General features: G+C 42.3%; 1 protein-coding gene across 5 annotated transcripts in view; it reads right to left on the reverse strand.

The window, feature by feature from the left end:
* DNM3 (dynamin 3) overlaps positions 1 to 16,777 on the reverse strand; it is a 579,215-nt gene that overhangs the window by 345,022 nt on the left and 217,416 nt on the right. For all 5 annotated transcript variants that reach the window (XM_067031599.1, XM_067031590.1, XM_067031586.1 and 2 more), the window contains exons 8-10: positions 13,237 to 13,372; positions 10,439 to 10,506; positions 6,996 to 7,134 (exon numbers count right to left, since the gene is read on the reverse strand). In XM_067031599.1, coding sequence (XP_066887700.1) covers positions 6,996 to 7,134; positions 10,439 to 10,506; positions 13,237 to 13,372 — 343 coding nt within the window. The remainder of the gene's footprint in view (positions 1 to 6,995; positions 7,135 to 10,438; positions 10,507 to 13,236; positions 13,373 to 16,777) is intronic.

Genomic DNA, 16,777 nt, shown 5'->3' on the forward strand with positions numbered 1-16,777 from the left:
CCACTTGGAGGCCGCCACTTCCTCCCCAAGACCTATCCCCACCCAACAGTGCTGGGATGCCTCAGGCCAAACAACCAACAGGGCAGAAACACAGCCCGACACATCAGCAGACAGGCTGCTTAAAGTCTTCCTGAGCACAGCCCTGCCTACCAGAGGGACAAGACCCAGCTGCACACACCAGTGGGCAGGAACCAGTCCCTCCTATCAGGAAGCCTGCACAAACCTCTTAGACAGCTTCATCCACCAGAGGGCAGACAGCAGAAGCAAGAAGAACTACCATCTTGCAGCCTGTGGAAAAGAAACTGCAATCAAAGAAAGTTAGACAAAATGAGACAGCAGAGGAATATGTCCCAGATAAAGGAACAAGATAAAACCCCAGAAGAACAACCATGTGAAGTGGAGATAGGCGATCTACTGGAAAAAGAATTCAGAGTAATGATAGTGAAGATGATCCAAGATCTCAGAAAAAGAACTAGGGGGGAGGGATAGATTGGGAGTTTGGGATTGACATGTACACACCACTATATTTAAAGTAGATAATGAACAAGGACCTACTGTATAGCACAGGAAACTCTGCTCAATATTCCACAATAACCTAAATGGGAAAAGAATTTGAAAAAGAATAGATACATGTATATGTATAACTGAATCACTTTGCTGTACACCTGAAACTATACTCCAATATAAAATAAAAAATTTTTTAAAAGGAGTGATTAAAATATTCTTTTTAAACCAAGTACAGATTTACCATCAGGATAACTTTAAAATATCTAAATTTTTAATAAGTATTTCTAGAATGTCTCATGTAGGATTAGTCATTGGGTTAGGTGTCAAAGATAAGATAAAAGACAGCTCTTTTTTAAAAGGAGCTTATCATCAGCAAGAGGAGGCATTCACCTGAACAAATAAATTACAAACAAATTGCAATGCAGTATCATAATTGTTATGATAGAAGTAAACAGAGGGTTACAATTAAAGCACTAAGAAAGGAGTGAGGATGGAGACCAAGAAAGGGCTCACAGAGGCCCTTCAGGAAAAACGATGACTGAGCTGTATCTTAAGGAGACTCTCTAAACAAACAAAATCACATGTACAAATATTAAAGGCACAAAAAGTCTTTGTGAATAGTGCAAATCACTTAGAAGGGCTGAAGCAAGCAAAAAGTGACAACAGATATAGCTGGAGAGTTATTCAGGGATCAGAGGGTGAAAACCAAACACAATCACAGATGATTTGAATCTTCTTAAGGTATAAGGAGCCACTGAATAATTTTGAGGGAACAGGCAAAAACTATGTGTGCATATTTTAGAAGGGCCATTTTGACAACAGTGAGGCCGATGAATTTGAAGATGACCAGTCTAGAAGCTGTAAGATCAGTTAGGAGGTCACTGCAGTAATTTAGTTTGGGGGAAAAAAAACTCAAAAAACTGTTTAGAGCCTTAAGTAAGAAGAGAAGGTAGTTGCAGTAGACTGTAGAGTAGACAGTTTCAGTTAAGAAGCTTGAGCTGGTGGTATAGATTTGAGAATCAACAATGTTTTAAGTGATAGTTGAACTATGGGAGATATGATCTGCCAGGGAGAAAGGAGAGAGAAGAGAAGGAAACCAGAGCAAATTCTGGGGGACTCCAGTCTTTAGAAGCAGGCAAATGTGGATAAGCTCTTGAAGGAGATGGAAGAAGAATCATGAGAAAGATGGAGGAGAATCCAAGAAAGAGAGGTGTCAGCTTCAAAAGGAGTGGAATTCAATATCAGGAATAAGAGTGTCCCTTCAATTTGCCAATCGAGTCTCTGGTTAACATTTATCATAATTATTTCAATAGAGTGGTGGGTGGAAGCCAAACTTCAGAGGGTTAAGGAATTAACTGGAGATGAGACAGTAAAGATATAGCGAGCATAAACTATTTTTTTCCACAAGAAGGTTGGCCATGAAGAAAAGGAGAGGAATAGGGCAGAAGAGAGGTTTTTGTTACTTACAAGTCAGGAGGGACATAAATATATTTATACATTGACTTATTTAAAAATGTGATGGAGAAGGTGACGATTCAGGAAACAGAGGAATCCAGAGAGTAAGTTCTTAAGTAGGTGAGAGTACAGGTAGAAGCCCAGCCCTGATCAGGATTAATACTTCAACAGAGACAGAGAGAAGGATGTGGGCATGGCTGGGAATACACATAGGTTTGGGGGTGAGAAATTAATGTACCCATTTATGGCCTCTATTCTCTCTGTGAAATCATTACTGAAAGTGATGAGCAAAGCATCTTTAAAAGAGTGTTAAAAGTTTAATGTCACTATGATGGAGAACACTGCAAGTCACTAACTAATGAGATGCTGAAGACAATGTGTATATTATGTGGCACTAATCCACATAGATAGAGGGTTGTCTCCAAGCTCTTCAGCAACCTGGGGGAAAGGTAGATAAAAGACAAATAGTAAATTCGACCAGCCTTAGAGTTTTAACAGGTGGCAAAGTTAATCCAAGAGGAATTAAAGTAACAGATCAGAAAGTTAAAGGTAAATGTACTGCTTGTCAATTTATTGCCTCTCAGCTCCAAATTCAACCTGCTTGCCCCCTCTGTGAAAATAATCCTGGGCCCTCTAAGTATTTTTCCTTTGCTGGCTGGCACCAAGTAAAGTTTTGTCAGGAGAGGCGGGGCCTGGAGAGACACTGAGGGAGGAAAAGGTAGGCTGAAGCAGCCTACTTCAGTACAAGGCAGCCACTGCCCCCACCTTGAACAGTTGGCAGCAGAGTGTCTCCAAGGAGACACCTCCCCATGGACACCCTTTCCCTCCCAGCGTAGGGGGCATATTTCACTGCAGCATGACACTATGGCAACTTTTCTGCCACCTAGTGAGCCACGTCCAGGCCTACTTCAAGGAAGTCCCAGTCTCAGCCCTGGTCAGGGGCCCTCTTTCCTGGATGTTCCCCTAAAGGTGGTACCTTAGCATCTGCTCCTTACAGCTTCTACCCCTATATTCAGTTGTTCTCTTAACTCCTTACGAGCCAATCCCTCATTCCTCCAAGCCCATGTTATAGTTAATACATGTTTTTAAAATTTATTTATTTATTTTTGGCTGTGTTGGGTATTCGTTGCTGCGCACAGGCTTTCTCTAGTTGCGGTGAGCAGGGGCTACTGTTCGTTGCAGTGTGCGGGCTTCTCATTGCAGTGGCTTCTCTCATTGTGGAGCACGGGCTCTAGGCGCACAGGCTTCAGTAGTTGTGGCATGCGGGCTCAGTAGTTGTGGCTCACGGGCTCTAGAGCACGGGCTCAGTAGTTGTGGCACACGAGCTTAGTTCTTCCACGGCATGTGGGATCTTCCCAGACCAGGGCTTGAACCCGTGTCCCCTGCATTGGCAGGCAGATTCTCAACCACTGAGCCACCAGGGAAGCTCTTAATACATTTTTATAGTAACTGTTCCCTGTTCAAACTGCTGTGTGGTTTCTCTCTTCTGATTGGACCCAGACTGATACAATGGTCAGGAAATATAATAAAATCAGGAAGAGACAGGTAGTTAAGAAAAAAAAAAAAAACAGAAGCCAAAGGTCTGAGGTCTCTTTGAGTTTAAAGACTGGTTATAGGGAGAGTAAAGGAGTGAAAGAGCTGGAAGGGTTGGACCCTGTGGCAGAATTTAGGTATAGAGAAGAACTGCTCTCTCCCTTCCTCCTCCCCAGCACCCTTCACACCTCACTCATAAAGTAGGAACTTCTACCAACATTTCTTCTCTCTTGAGAAAGTACTACAGGAGAAGCCCCTGTCATTTTCGTCACCTCACGGGAAAGAAAAAAAAAGACAAGACAAAAGGAGACCTGTGAGCCTCTGACCTGTGTTGGCTCTCAGCCCTCTGCTTCGTGGAGCAGGCGCACTACATCACTGCTCACTGTAGAGGCCGTAGGTGTAAGGTTAGCCAAAACACGCTATGCTCCTTCTGGGTGCACATCTCACTCTCTCTGCCACTGTGGACCCTGAGGTTAACGGCTGCAAGAGAAAGTAACGGGAGGCTCCCACTTCAGTAGGAAATCCCAGCCATGTTTTCTAATCTAGATTTATCAGCAGCAAAGCAGATACTAAATTTCAATTCTCCTTTAAGCTTTCCTACTAATTTTCCAACTGACTTAAAAGCTAAAAGAGGGTAGAAGGGGGTAATCAGTGTTCTGAAAACCCTAGATTTAGAGTTTTAAATTTCTGAAGAAGCTTTTGGTAGAACATTTGTCCATCATGACAGGGACTGGAAGAGGTCACAAGGAGTGTGATGCTAGTGTGGAATGAATGGAGAACCACTGCAGTCAAAGATCTCCAAGAGCAGCAGCTCCTGGGTCTTGGACATGACCTCTACTGAAGTCATCCAAGTTGAAGATGAATTTAGGATGGAGAGGAAAAATGTAAGCCAAGTTCTAAATATCTTGATGAATACAAGGCAGTGACCAGGACCTGATGGTGACAGTGAATAGAAGAGAGAAGGGTGGCAGAGCTGGTAACACCCGGCCTTAATGGAAGACTTTTTATAAGAAGGTGAAGGAATAATGTTTGGAAGCCACAAATGGAGAAGTACACAAATGTCATGCCTGATCCAGGCCCTTAGATTCTTTGAGTTTGGGCCAATAAATATCCTTCAGTGAAGGGAGCTGAAGGGTAAACAATAATCTCAGGGAGAAAGCTAGGTTTTATTTAAGGCAACATATAAAATGTTTTGAGAAGACAGTACAAATATACAACCACCACTGGTCTAGAGAGCTTAATGGAAAAGGAGGTTCAAAGGGTGGAAAGCAAAGAATAAAAGCCAAAAAGTGTCCAGGAAGAAGCTGTCTTGTCTCATGCCATCGGCACCAACTGTTGGTTTTCCAGTAAGCTGGATACAATGGGAAGTGATAAAAAAAAAAAAAAAAGATTCATACATACCATAAACACTTTATATAACTTAAAACATAAATGTACACACATGTGCCAATCTTTTGATGTGAGGCCAAGGCCTGTTCTCTGCATATGGCTCTGCTGATTGGAGTTATACGTCTTCTGTCTTACATAAACCACATCCTTCATCTGTGATTTCCAGTTTTGCTTTCTTTAAAGTGGAGGGGAAACATAAAGACACTTGGGAAATCATCTGAATGCAGAGCCCATCTAGATTTTTATCACCGCCCCCCCCCCCCATATACTTTTAGCCTTGTCCTACCTACACCTAATCAATTGCAAAGCTTTTGTAGCTAACCTTTATTAAGTCATTCCAAAGCTGGATTTTTATGGAAACAAAATTCAAAGTCTTTCCTGCATTTGATCAATTTATTTACTCTTCACTTAAACTACATAATTAAAATAAGAAGGAAAACTGGCTAAACAGGTTTGAGGACAAACACAGCACAACTGGCCATTGGAAAGAAGACCACTTAATTGGTAGAAGCAGGAATGCATGGGCAACCTAAAGAGAAGCTTCGGGCTGAAGAAGACATCTATATGCTGAGGGCGGCAATCCATGTGATTAAATAGAGAATGCAGTTTCAGTTAGTTCAGCAAGTCAGTTAAGAGGAGGCCAATACACAGGTGACAAGACTAACTGTATTTTGAGGTATAAGCAAGGACAGGAGGGATGTGAAGTATTATTAAATGGCTTCAAGTTTTAAATGAAGAGCTGGCATAAAGACATTTTTTTCTTCCCCATGTGCATTCTTTTCCCTTTCCTCAGTCCCTTAATGCCTATGGCTTTTCCTATTTTAGAGAAGAGAAAATAGAACTTTAAAGAGCAAGGTAGAAGAATAGTAAGAAGTCTAGAGAAGGGATCTGAAGCTCCAGAGCCACTTCTGGGCCCCAAGCTAGTTCCACTTAACTCCTTTTCTTTTAGCATTGACAATCCTGAATTCCTAAATTTAGCTTCCTTTCCTCTTTCACTACTTATATCTTTCCTTCAGTTGAGTTTTTCTGCAAGGTAACTGGGAACCAACACTCATACTCATTCTCTCTTTCTTCTCACTGGTTTTTCAGGAATGTTACTCATAGTAACCATACAGAAAGGGAAGGGTAACAAAACTAACAAAATTGGAAGTATCTATACTTTCAAGAAATAATCACAGTAACAACAGTAACTGCCATAGGGCTAGGCCTACCCTATCCTAACACCATCAGTAATTCCCTTCTTATATTTTCCAATACAGGGTACCCCTTTCATGTCCCTATGGAATGGATGGAATCCGGCACAATTCCTCCATGTTCCTCAGTGAAGAGTCCCCAGATTGGGAAGTCTCTTGCCCACTACTCTCCATCAATAAATATTACAATAAATATTACAAGGTGGAGAATATTGGGTGCTACTAAAAATGGCCATTAATAGATTAACCACCATTTACTGAGCACTTACTATGTTTAATCAATGTGTTAAGTGCCTCATGGGTTTCAGGCATCATCTTGTTTAATCCTCACTGAGGTGATATCATCAGCATCAGCATCATCATCATCATCATCATCATCATCCCCATTTCACACAGAAATTAACAAAAATATAAAGATTAAGTATGATGCTCAAGGTCAGACAGCAAGTAAATAGCAGAGCCAGGATTTGAATCTAGATAAATGGACCTCAGAGGCTGGGCTCTTTACTATACCACAATGCCCCTTCCCAGAACATCCAGGTTCAAGTGGAATTCATATAAAATTTAGAAGAATTACCTTTTTGTTACAAACAATATCACTGATTCCCTTCCCCTAACAATTACTCCCATCCATGCACCACAGGAAAAATTGGTTTAGGGCAATCACTTAATTGTTCCAAAGTGATGTTTACCTGATTAAGACAACAACCCTATTTGGAATGGGGTGATAGAAGTCAATATGCCCATCTATCATGAAAGCAATTCCCACTCAGTACTTTTCACAATCCTTCCCCTTGAGCAAACACACAACCTTCTATGACAAAGTGGAGGGTCAGGGAAAGAGAGGCATGTAGCAGGGTAGGAAAGATGGGTAAACCAAGTAGTTACTGGTTGCAAAGTTACATAATTCAAACTTACTTTTTTGGTACATTTCTTGACAGTGTTGATTAATTCTTGTATTACCAGATCTACACTCTTCAAGGAAGGCCCTTTCAGCTTTACAATTTGTTTTTTGACTATTGCTTCGAATGCCATGTCTGGAGTAAACAACCCTGTCCTGAATGTAAGAAAGAAAGCAACACGTTAGATATTTTAAATTGAATGATATTCAATGCTCTTTTTAAAAATGTTTTAATTGACACGCTACTTAAAGCATACAAAAAGCCTAGTTTAAAAGTTACATCGTGATTTATTCTATCCATAGTATCATTTGTAATAATATCCTTAATACATTCTATAGATGATTAACATTACCTAGAAACAGTTCCCAAAACGTTTTTAAGGCTCATAATGTGACCCTCAATATTTAACTGTCATTTGTCTCAACTCACTAGTTCACAGCAATACAAAGGAATGCTACAACAGAAATGGTGTCCTAAATTTACATTTCTATTTCCAAAGTATTCCAAAAGCAATCCTCTCTTCTCCTTCATGGAGTAGAAAATGATCTTCACTTTCTGAACACTGAAATAGTAGCATTCCTGGACTACACAACATATTCTTTCCAGGAGAGCTGTATTATAGTGAGTTCAGTGGTTCCCAGTTTGAGATCCTGGGGTGCTGAAGGAAAAGGAAGGCAGTTAAGTGGAACTAGCTTGGAGCCCAGAATGCCTAAATTGTGAATTCACAAAAATGACAAATGATAACCAAAGTAGCAAGTATCTTTTCATTTGGATGGAATTAATTCAAACTGATGTCATAACAATGCTTTTCTCATGCTGTACAGAAGCTCAGGAAAGCAGGTATGTGTGTGCATGTGTGTGTTTCATAAAAAAGTAAAAAATGATTACTCATATTTAAACAAAAGGTCAATGGAGAAAAGCTACAATAAGAGGGATCCTGAACTCTGGCATATGCCATGCCCAAAGATGTGCAGGCTCCAGATGTTGGTGGTTGATCCTCCCCATCCTAGACCTTCCTCCCTCCCCCTTATTTGGTTACCTTCTCTTCCTGAAACACTTAATTTTATGGTACCTCTTTTGGGAGATTTCTTTAACACTTCCATTTTAGCAGCCTTATTCTATTGTCCCTTCTTATTTACTTAGCACCCTGTGCCCACCTCCATTTCTAATTGCACTGTAGTAATCATACTATATTGTTAATTGTAATTTCTCCACTTTGGATACAGAATAAAATCCACGTTGTTTAGTCTGATGTTAAAAATTTTCCCCCGTCTGTCCCTAATCTTCCTTTGAGGTTATTTTCCTCCTTCCTTTCACGCACGCTATGTTTCAGCCAAACCAGACCATTTGACTTTCCACAAACATATTCATACTAGTATTGTATGTCTTTTCCTTCATCTATGATGTTCACTTCACCTTTCCCACAATTTCAGCCTGTCCAAATCCCACCTATGCTTCAAAGACCGGACCAAAAATAACCACTTCCTACAGCTCGCCTCCTCCAGTCCTGCTGCTGACTAGGTCTTCCTTCTCTGAATCCCAGCGTCCTACTTTGCACTACAGTAGTCTGAGCACATATTTTAGTCCTGTTACTACACTGGTAGGGAGAGTCGTTATTGTCTTTATCTTTGTTTTCCCCACAAGGAGGGGTCCCTTGCTCATCACTGGCACTCAGTGTAAGCAGAACGAAGAAGGACCATCAGGTGGGTCCCCAGTGGGCAAAGATGGTTTCTATTATTCAAATATCTAACAGAATCAGTTGGGAACAAAACTCTTCAAATTAAGTGTATTTAAGGGCATAAATAATCACACCATTAATATGTCTTATACTCAGGACACTGTGCACTTCTTATCATCTTATAGGCAAATGAACTCCAGAATAATAGTAACAACCAATCTCTTCTGTTGGTATGCATGTAAATCAGAAATCTACAATCCTGAATTACTGAGCTTTTGCAGTTACATTCAACGAAAATGTAACTGGTAAGGAGTTTTAAAAGCAAAGTAAAACTACTGTATTTGATTTAAGTAAAATACTTTATGACCCACCCACCCCAAAACGTAATTTGGTTCCACTGCATTTATCAAATCGGTACATTCACATACTAGCTCTGCCAAGCTAAAGAGCAAGACATAGTTTCTGTACCAAATGTATTCTGGATTTGAGGGACAGGGAATAGAATTAATAGTGAACTAGAAATCCTGTTGAAGGTTAAGAAAAAAACATTGGAAGTGGTTATAGATGTTGTCTCCTTTTCACTTTGCGAATGCATATTTGCCCATACTATTTGAGACTTGTAGAGGAGATTTTCTAAATTTTTTAAGGATAATTCAAATGTCATAACTCCTTTGGAAAATCAACCATCACACGCACACTCAGGGTCAAGTTTTGCTCTCTCAGCCTCTGTTCCCAAAATAGTCTAAAGTTGGCCCTGTGGCAAAAGCTGAGATACAACCGGCCAATGGACTGGGGATCCCTCCTTCATGTAAGATGATCATGAAGTAGGCAACCTGTCTTCTTACCTTGAATTCAGGACACCCCAATTTAACATATGCTCCATTACATTGTATTTAGCCCTCTATACATGAACTCAAGAAATGTGTGTTTTTAATCCATTTATTTTTTATCAATTATTTTTATCAATTCATTTATTTTTTATCATTTATTTCTGTAATGAAAGTAAATGAAAATAATCCCACTTCATACAAGGGTGAATTCAGGTACAAGTTCTCCTCCCAGCCTCATGTCCCTCCACTCTCCTGTCTACATTCCTAACTCCAGTCCAAATGTATGGCTTCCTGCTCCACGAATACGTGCTGCCCTTTGCCATATCCATGCCTTTGCTCACATTACTCCCTCCACTTTAAGCCCCCTCTTTTCTCCTCCAGCCTCAACAATCTCTCTCCTCTCACATCTCCTTGCATTGCCACCTACCCCATACACACACAAACGGACACACACACACACACGTACACACAAGCACATGTATCCACACAGACACCTTTGCTTGTTGAAATCATTCTTGTTCTCAAAACAGGCAAGGTGTGACTCTAAAGTAACCACCTTCATTAACCTTTCCCAATCTTGCTCCATAAATCCAGCCAAAATTAATGTACTTGGTCTCTGTGTAAGTAATGATCACTTATGAGCAAGTCTGGCCTCTGTCCCTGAAACACAAAGCCCTGAAGAACAAGGTCTTGTTCATCAGTAAATCCCTGATTGTTCAGAGCACAGTGCTGTGAGGGCAGAAAGGGTTTTTGTTTTTTGAATTGTAAACAGACAGTATGCCAATACTAGAAATTACCATTGAATCCAAACGAGGATTTCCTATTTCTTACTCCCACCTGCTCAGATTCTACTCTGCTCAGATGATGAAAAGGCTACTTCACTAGCCATTCATAAACATTAACTTTTTTTAGTAGCTTGAACTGAAGATAATGAAAATGTGAAGCACTTGCCTGATACCATGTATGTTTTTGATTGCATAGCTTATTTCTCTTCGCAGTTCTTTCTCATTGAACTCCATCTGCAGATGCAAAATGAGCCAGAGTTATGACAATTCCTTTGAATAATAATATCTTTGAATATTAAAAAATGAGAATAACTTGACTCCGTTATTAATAAAGACTCATGTCTTTCCTAACCTAAACTCAGATGGTCAAAACATCTGTTTATATAAAGTTCAAGGCAACACAGAACATTAGGGATTTCTGGGAGTTTTAGTGCAGTGGATTTTAACTCTATTATAGATAAAGAGTGCTGTGCATAAAGGATGACTTCTGGACATAAATCTGGCTATTCATTTGAATATATAATTCTTCATTCTTTTGCTGAATATAGTAAATGTATTCACATATGAATGCATAAATAAGAGTGGCACCTGATGTACAACAGCAGTCCAGCTGTGCTGAGATTAACAATGGCTGTCTTTTCTCCCTGGCCATTTTAACCACTTGAATTCAAAGCCTCTTTAAAATAGGAAATTAATAATATTTTGCCAATCCAACACAGGATAGACTACTGTATAAAAATTTCCCATAAGTTCTAGGTATCTTAAATTTATTTGGAAGTAGGATCAAAGTGTCATAGAGCTTAGATGTGGAAGGGACATCAAGAGAACATTTGATTCAGCCCCTAACTTTTGAGATTTGGCCTCTCCAGCATCATTATCTGTCCATTTTCCCCCTCACACTGTATGCCATAGAACAATGAACTGCTTTAGTTCCACAGCTCAGCCTTTACCATTCCTCCCTTTCTGTCTGGAACAACCTCTCCCTCGACTAATCCCACCTCTTCCTGCTTAACTAGCTGCTCATCCTTCTTAAATCAGCTCAGAAGCCAGGCTCCTTTACACAGTAGGGCTGGGATTCATGTCTGTGAACCTTGTTTCCATAGCACCCTACGCTGAAGTTTGTCATTTTACCTAGCACATTTTAATGAAACTGTCTATTTACCCATCTGCCTCTCACATCAAGAAATAAGCACCCGCCTCTGTATGTGAGGCAAGTAACATAGTCCCTAAAACTACCTAGCTGCCTATTGAGCATTTCAAACTGAACATACGCAAAACAAAACTCTTGATTCATACTTCCACACTGAACTTTTCCTCAGTTCCCCTCATCTGATGGGCACTAACATTTGCTCAATTGTGCCAACCAAAATCTTGGGAGTCATCTTGAATCTTCTCTTTTTTGCATCTCCCATATCAGTCCAACCCCCATTGACTCTACCTCCAAAATCGCAAATCCATCTACTTCTCTCAAGCCTCTCTTCTGAAGCATTTTTACTATAAAGCTAAAGAAGTTTAAGTTTCAGGACTTCTCCCTTGCATCAGCTCCTTCCAAGACCCGTGTCTGTGTTTATAATTTTGTATTCTTCTTCTTCAAGGGGGTCCCCAAAATTGTATAGGCTTCAGGCCCCACAGAAAGTGGATCCACCCCTGCTCTGGCCCTACCGTTTAACTCACCTTGTCTCCCTCAGTCCACTCTTGCTCCTTTACAATCCAACCCACACAGTGTTCTCTTTTTTTTGCAGTACACGGGCCCCTCCCTCACTGTTGTGGCCTCTCCTGGTACGGAGCACAGGCTCCAGACACGCAGGCTCAGCGGCCATGGCTCACGGGCCTAGCCACTCCGCGGCATGTGGGATCCTCCCGGACTGGGGCACGAACCCACGTTCCCTGAATCGGCAGGTGGACTCTCAACCACTGTGCCACCAGGGAAGCCCCACAGTGTTTTTTAAAATGATCAACCAAATCCAGTCACCAACGAAATCCTTAAAACTCTCCCCTAACTTTCTATTGTTAAATGTAAACACTTCACAGCAACATAGAAAGCCCTGGGCACTTCCTTCCTCTGAATTCATCCCCCCACCCCCCCTGCCACCCGTTCATCAGCTCTACCCCAGCCTCAGCTGTTCCTCACCTGCTGTACAGGTGCTTGTTCTAGGGCTTTGTCCTTGGCTTCCTGCCTTGAACCTTCTTCCTCCAGATACTTACAGGTGACCTCTTCATGCCATTCAGGTCATGCTTTCAAGGCCCCGTAGTCAGAGAGACCTTGCCTGAATATTCCATCAAAACTGGCTTAGCCAATGGGGAACTACGGATAATTGTTTCCTGGTAGTGCCTGAGTTATCTACCAAGTTTTATCTTTTGTATTTTTCACAAAATATTAATTCCAACGTGCTTACACTTATATTCTACTTTTTCAATACCTTTCTTATGTGAACAGTTTCTGATTCTTAGTCTTTAATTTTTTTCAGCTGATATAATCCAATAAATTGATATTCCATAAAAAATTTTAAATAAATGTTAGCTCTTATGCTTGACCAAAAATAAAGTGGCTTACGCAACTCCGCTCTCTCTCTCTCATATTATGTTACATAATAATACTTGATATTTTTTTCCTTTTTTATTTGTTAATTTTCTGTCTTTTCCCACCAGACAGTGTCTCTGTCTTGATCCCTGGCACGTAGATCACTGGTACACAGTAGGTACTCAAGAAATATTTTTAAATTAATTAGACAACAAATAAGCCATTAGTCATTGTTGAATTATTGAAATTTCATTAGATCCCATTAGATAAAATCAGAACCATCAGCAAGAAAATAACTTCTCTCCTAAATCTCATCACCTGAGTATGGAGGCTTTTGTTTAAAGAAAACCACTTACCACTCACATAACATTTTATGAAAAGTTATGTAGAACAGAATATAGAAATGAAATGAAACAAGAGGAAAAATAACATTTGGTACAAACCTTTACTATCTCAAAAGGAAAACGTTCATGGAAAATACGATTGATTTTAGCACCCCCTGAGAGCTCCAGGGTATCTACTTGATCCCCTGACCCTTCAATTCTCTTCTCAAAGTCCACAGCAAATTGCTGAACCATCCTATAATTGTGAAAGAGAAATAAATTCAAGTTAAAGTTACAAGGTTTCGCATTTTTCATTTTAATTTGCTATGGTTAGCAATTCTTTTCCTGGTGTTCTTAGCGGCACCTACTGGCAGAATTAACATTGCACTCTATTCATTACTCAAAATGTAACTATATGAAATACACGTTATTAAGATTTATTTCAGACCTTTAATTTAAAATATATATTTTAAAAGTAAGGAACCAAGATGGCAGAGTAGAAGGATGTGCTCTCACTCCCTCTTGCAAGAACACCAGAATCACAACTAGCTGCTGGACAGTCATGGACAGGAAGACACTGGAACTCAGCAGAAAACATACGCCACAACATCAGGTTTCCCAACCTGGGGGTCTGGCAACAGAAGGAGGAATTTCTAGAGAATCAGACTTTGAAGCCTAGTGGGAGTTGATTGAACGACTTTGACAGGACTGGGGGAAACAGAGACTCCACTCTTGGAGGGCATGCACAAAGTAGTGTGTGCATCAGGACCCAGGGGGAGGACCAGTGACCCCAGGGGAGACTGAACCAGACCTACCTGCTAGTGTCGGAGGGTCTCCTGCAGAGGTGGGGGGTGGCGGTGGCTCACCGTGGGGACAGGGACACTGGCAGCAGAAGTTCTGGGAAGTACTCCTTGGCGTGAGCCCTCCCAAAGTCTGTCATTAGCCCCACCAAAGAGCCCAGGTAGGCTCCAGTGTTGGGTTGCCTCAGGCCAAAAACCAACAGGGAGGAAACCCAGCCCCAACCATCAACAGTCAAGTGGATTAAAGTTTTACTGAGCTCTGCCCACCAGAGCAACAGTCAGCTCTACCTACCACCAGTCCCTCCCATCAAGCCTCTTAGGTAGCCTCATCCACCAGAGGGCAGAGAGCAGAAGCAAGAACTACAATCCTGCAGCCTGTGGAACAAAAAACACATTCACAGAAAGATACACAAGATGAAAAGGCAGAGGGCTATGTACCAGAGGAAGGAACAAGATAAAACCACAGAAGAACAACTAAATGAAATGGAGATAGGCAACCTTCCAGAAAAAGAATTCAGAATAATGATAGTGAACCTCGGAGAAAGAATGGAGGCAAAGATCGAGAAGATGCAAGAAACGTTTAACAAAGACCTAGAAGAATTAAAGAACAAACAAACAGAGATGAACAATACAATAACTGAAATGAAAACTAAACTAGAAGGAATCAATAGCAGACTAACTGAGGCAGAAGAATGGATAAGTGACCTGGAAGACAGAATGGTGGAATTCACTGCTGCGGAACAGAATAAAGAAACAAGAATGAACAGAAATGAAGACAGTGTAAGAGACCTCTGGGACAACATTAAATGCAACAACATATGCATTAGAGGGGATCCCAGAAGGAGAGAGAGAGAAAGGACCAGAGAAAATATTTGAAGAGATTATAGTTGAAAACTTCCCTAACATGGGTAAGGAAATAGCCACCCAAGTCCAGGAAGCACAGCAAGTCCCATACAGGATAAACCAAAGACGAAACACGCAGAGACACATAGTAATCAAATGGACAAATATTAAAGCCAAAGAAAAATTATTAAAAGAAAAAGGGAGGAGAGAGGCAAGAAGATGGTGGAAGAGTAAGACGTGGAGATCACCTTCCTCCTCACAGATACATCAGAAATACACCTACACGTGGAACTTCTCCTATAGAACACGCACCGAACACTGGCAGAAGACCTCAGACCTCCCCAAAGGCAAGAAACTCCCCACGTACCTAGGTAGGGCAAAAGAAAAAAGAATAAACAGAGACAAAGAATAGGGACAGGACCTAAACCAGTGGGAGGGAGCCGTGAAGGAGGAAAGATTCCCACACACTAGAAGCCCCTTCGCGGGCGGAGACTGCGGGTGGTGGAGGGGAAAGCTCCGGAGCCGTGGAGGAGAGCGCAGCAACAGGGTGTGGAGGGCAAAGCGGACAGATTCCCGCAGAGGATCGGTGCCAACCGGAACTCACCAGCCCGAGAGGCTTGTCTGCTCACCCGCCGGGGCGGGCCGGGGCCAGGAGCTGAGGCTCGGGCATCAGTCTGATCCCAGGGAAAGGTCTGGAGTTGACAGAGTGAAAAGAGCCTGAAGGGCTTAGTGCGCCACGGCTGGCCGGGAGGGAGTCCGGTTGAAGTCTGGAGCTGCCGAAGAGGCAAGAGACCTTTTCTTCCCTCTTTGCTTCCTGGTGCGTGAGGAGATGGGTTTAAGCGCACCGCTTAAAGGAACTCCAGAAACGGGCGCGGAGCTGCCGAAGAGACAAGAGACTTTTTCTTGCCTCTTTGTCTCCTGGCGCGAGAGGAGAGGGGATTAAGCGCACCACGTAAAGGAGCTCCAGAAACGGGCGCGGAGCTGCCGAAGAGACAGGAGACTTTTTCTTGCCTCTTTGCTTCCTGGGGCGCGAGGAGAGGGGATTAAGGGCACCTTGTAAAGGAGCTACAGAAACGGGCACTAGCCGCGGCTGTTGACGTGGACAGTAGAGACGGGTGTGGGACACTAGGGTTGCTGCTACCGCCACCAAGAGGCCTGTGTGCGAGCACAGGTCACTCTCCACACCGCCCTTTCCGGGAGCCCATGCAGCCCGCCACTGCCGGGGTCCCGGGATCCAGGGACAGTTTCCCCGGGAGAACGCGCAGCGCGCCTCGGGCCGGTGCAGCGTCACGCCGGCCTCTGCCGCTGTCGGCTCGCCCCGCATCCGTGCCCCTCCCTCCCCCGGCCTGTGCCAGAGCCCCCGAATCAGCTGCTCCTTTAACCCCGTCCTGTCTGAGCGAAGGGCAGACGCCCTCGGATGACCTACACGCAGAGGCAGGGCCAAGTCCAAAGCTGAACCCCGGGAGCTGTGCGAACAAAGAGGAGAGGGGGAGGTCTCTCCCAGCAGCCTCAGAAGCAGCAGATTAAAGCTCCACAATCAACTTGAAGTGCCCTGCATCTGTGGAAAACCTGAATAGACAGTGAAATAGCCCAAGTTGAGGAGGTGGACTTTGGGAGCAAGATATACTATTATTTTCCCCTTTTTTCTTTTTGTGAGTGTGTATGTGTGTGCTGCTGTGTGAGATTTTGTCTGTATAGCTTTGCTTGCACCATTTGTCCTAGGGTTAGACTGACGCATTTTTCTTTTGTTTTTTGTTTTTTTTAATAGAAATTTTTCTTCTTAATAATTATTTTTTATTTTAATAACTATATTTTATCCTACTTTATTTTGTCTTCTCCCTTTCTTTCTTCCTTTCTTCCCTCCTTCCTTCCTTTCTTCCTTGCTTCCGTCCTCCCTGCCTTCCTCCCTCCCTTCCTTCCTTCCTCCCTCCCTTTCTTCCTCCCTTCCTTCCTCCCTTTCTTCCTCTCCTCCTTCCTTCCTTCCTTCCTTTCTTGCTTTCTTCCTTCCTTCATTTCTT

This window comes from Kogia breviceps, chromosome 1 (genome assembly GCF_026419965.1).
Source record: "Kogia breviceps isolate mKogBre1 chromosome 1, mKogBre1 haplotype 1, whole genome shotgun sequence".
NCBI classification, from domain to species: Eukaryota; Metazoa; Chordata; class Mammalia; order Artiodactyla; family Physeteridae; genus Kogia; species Kogia breviceps.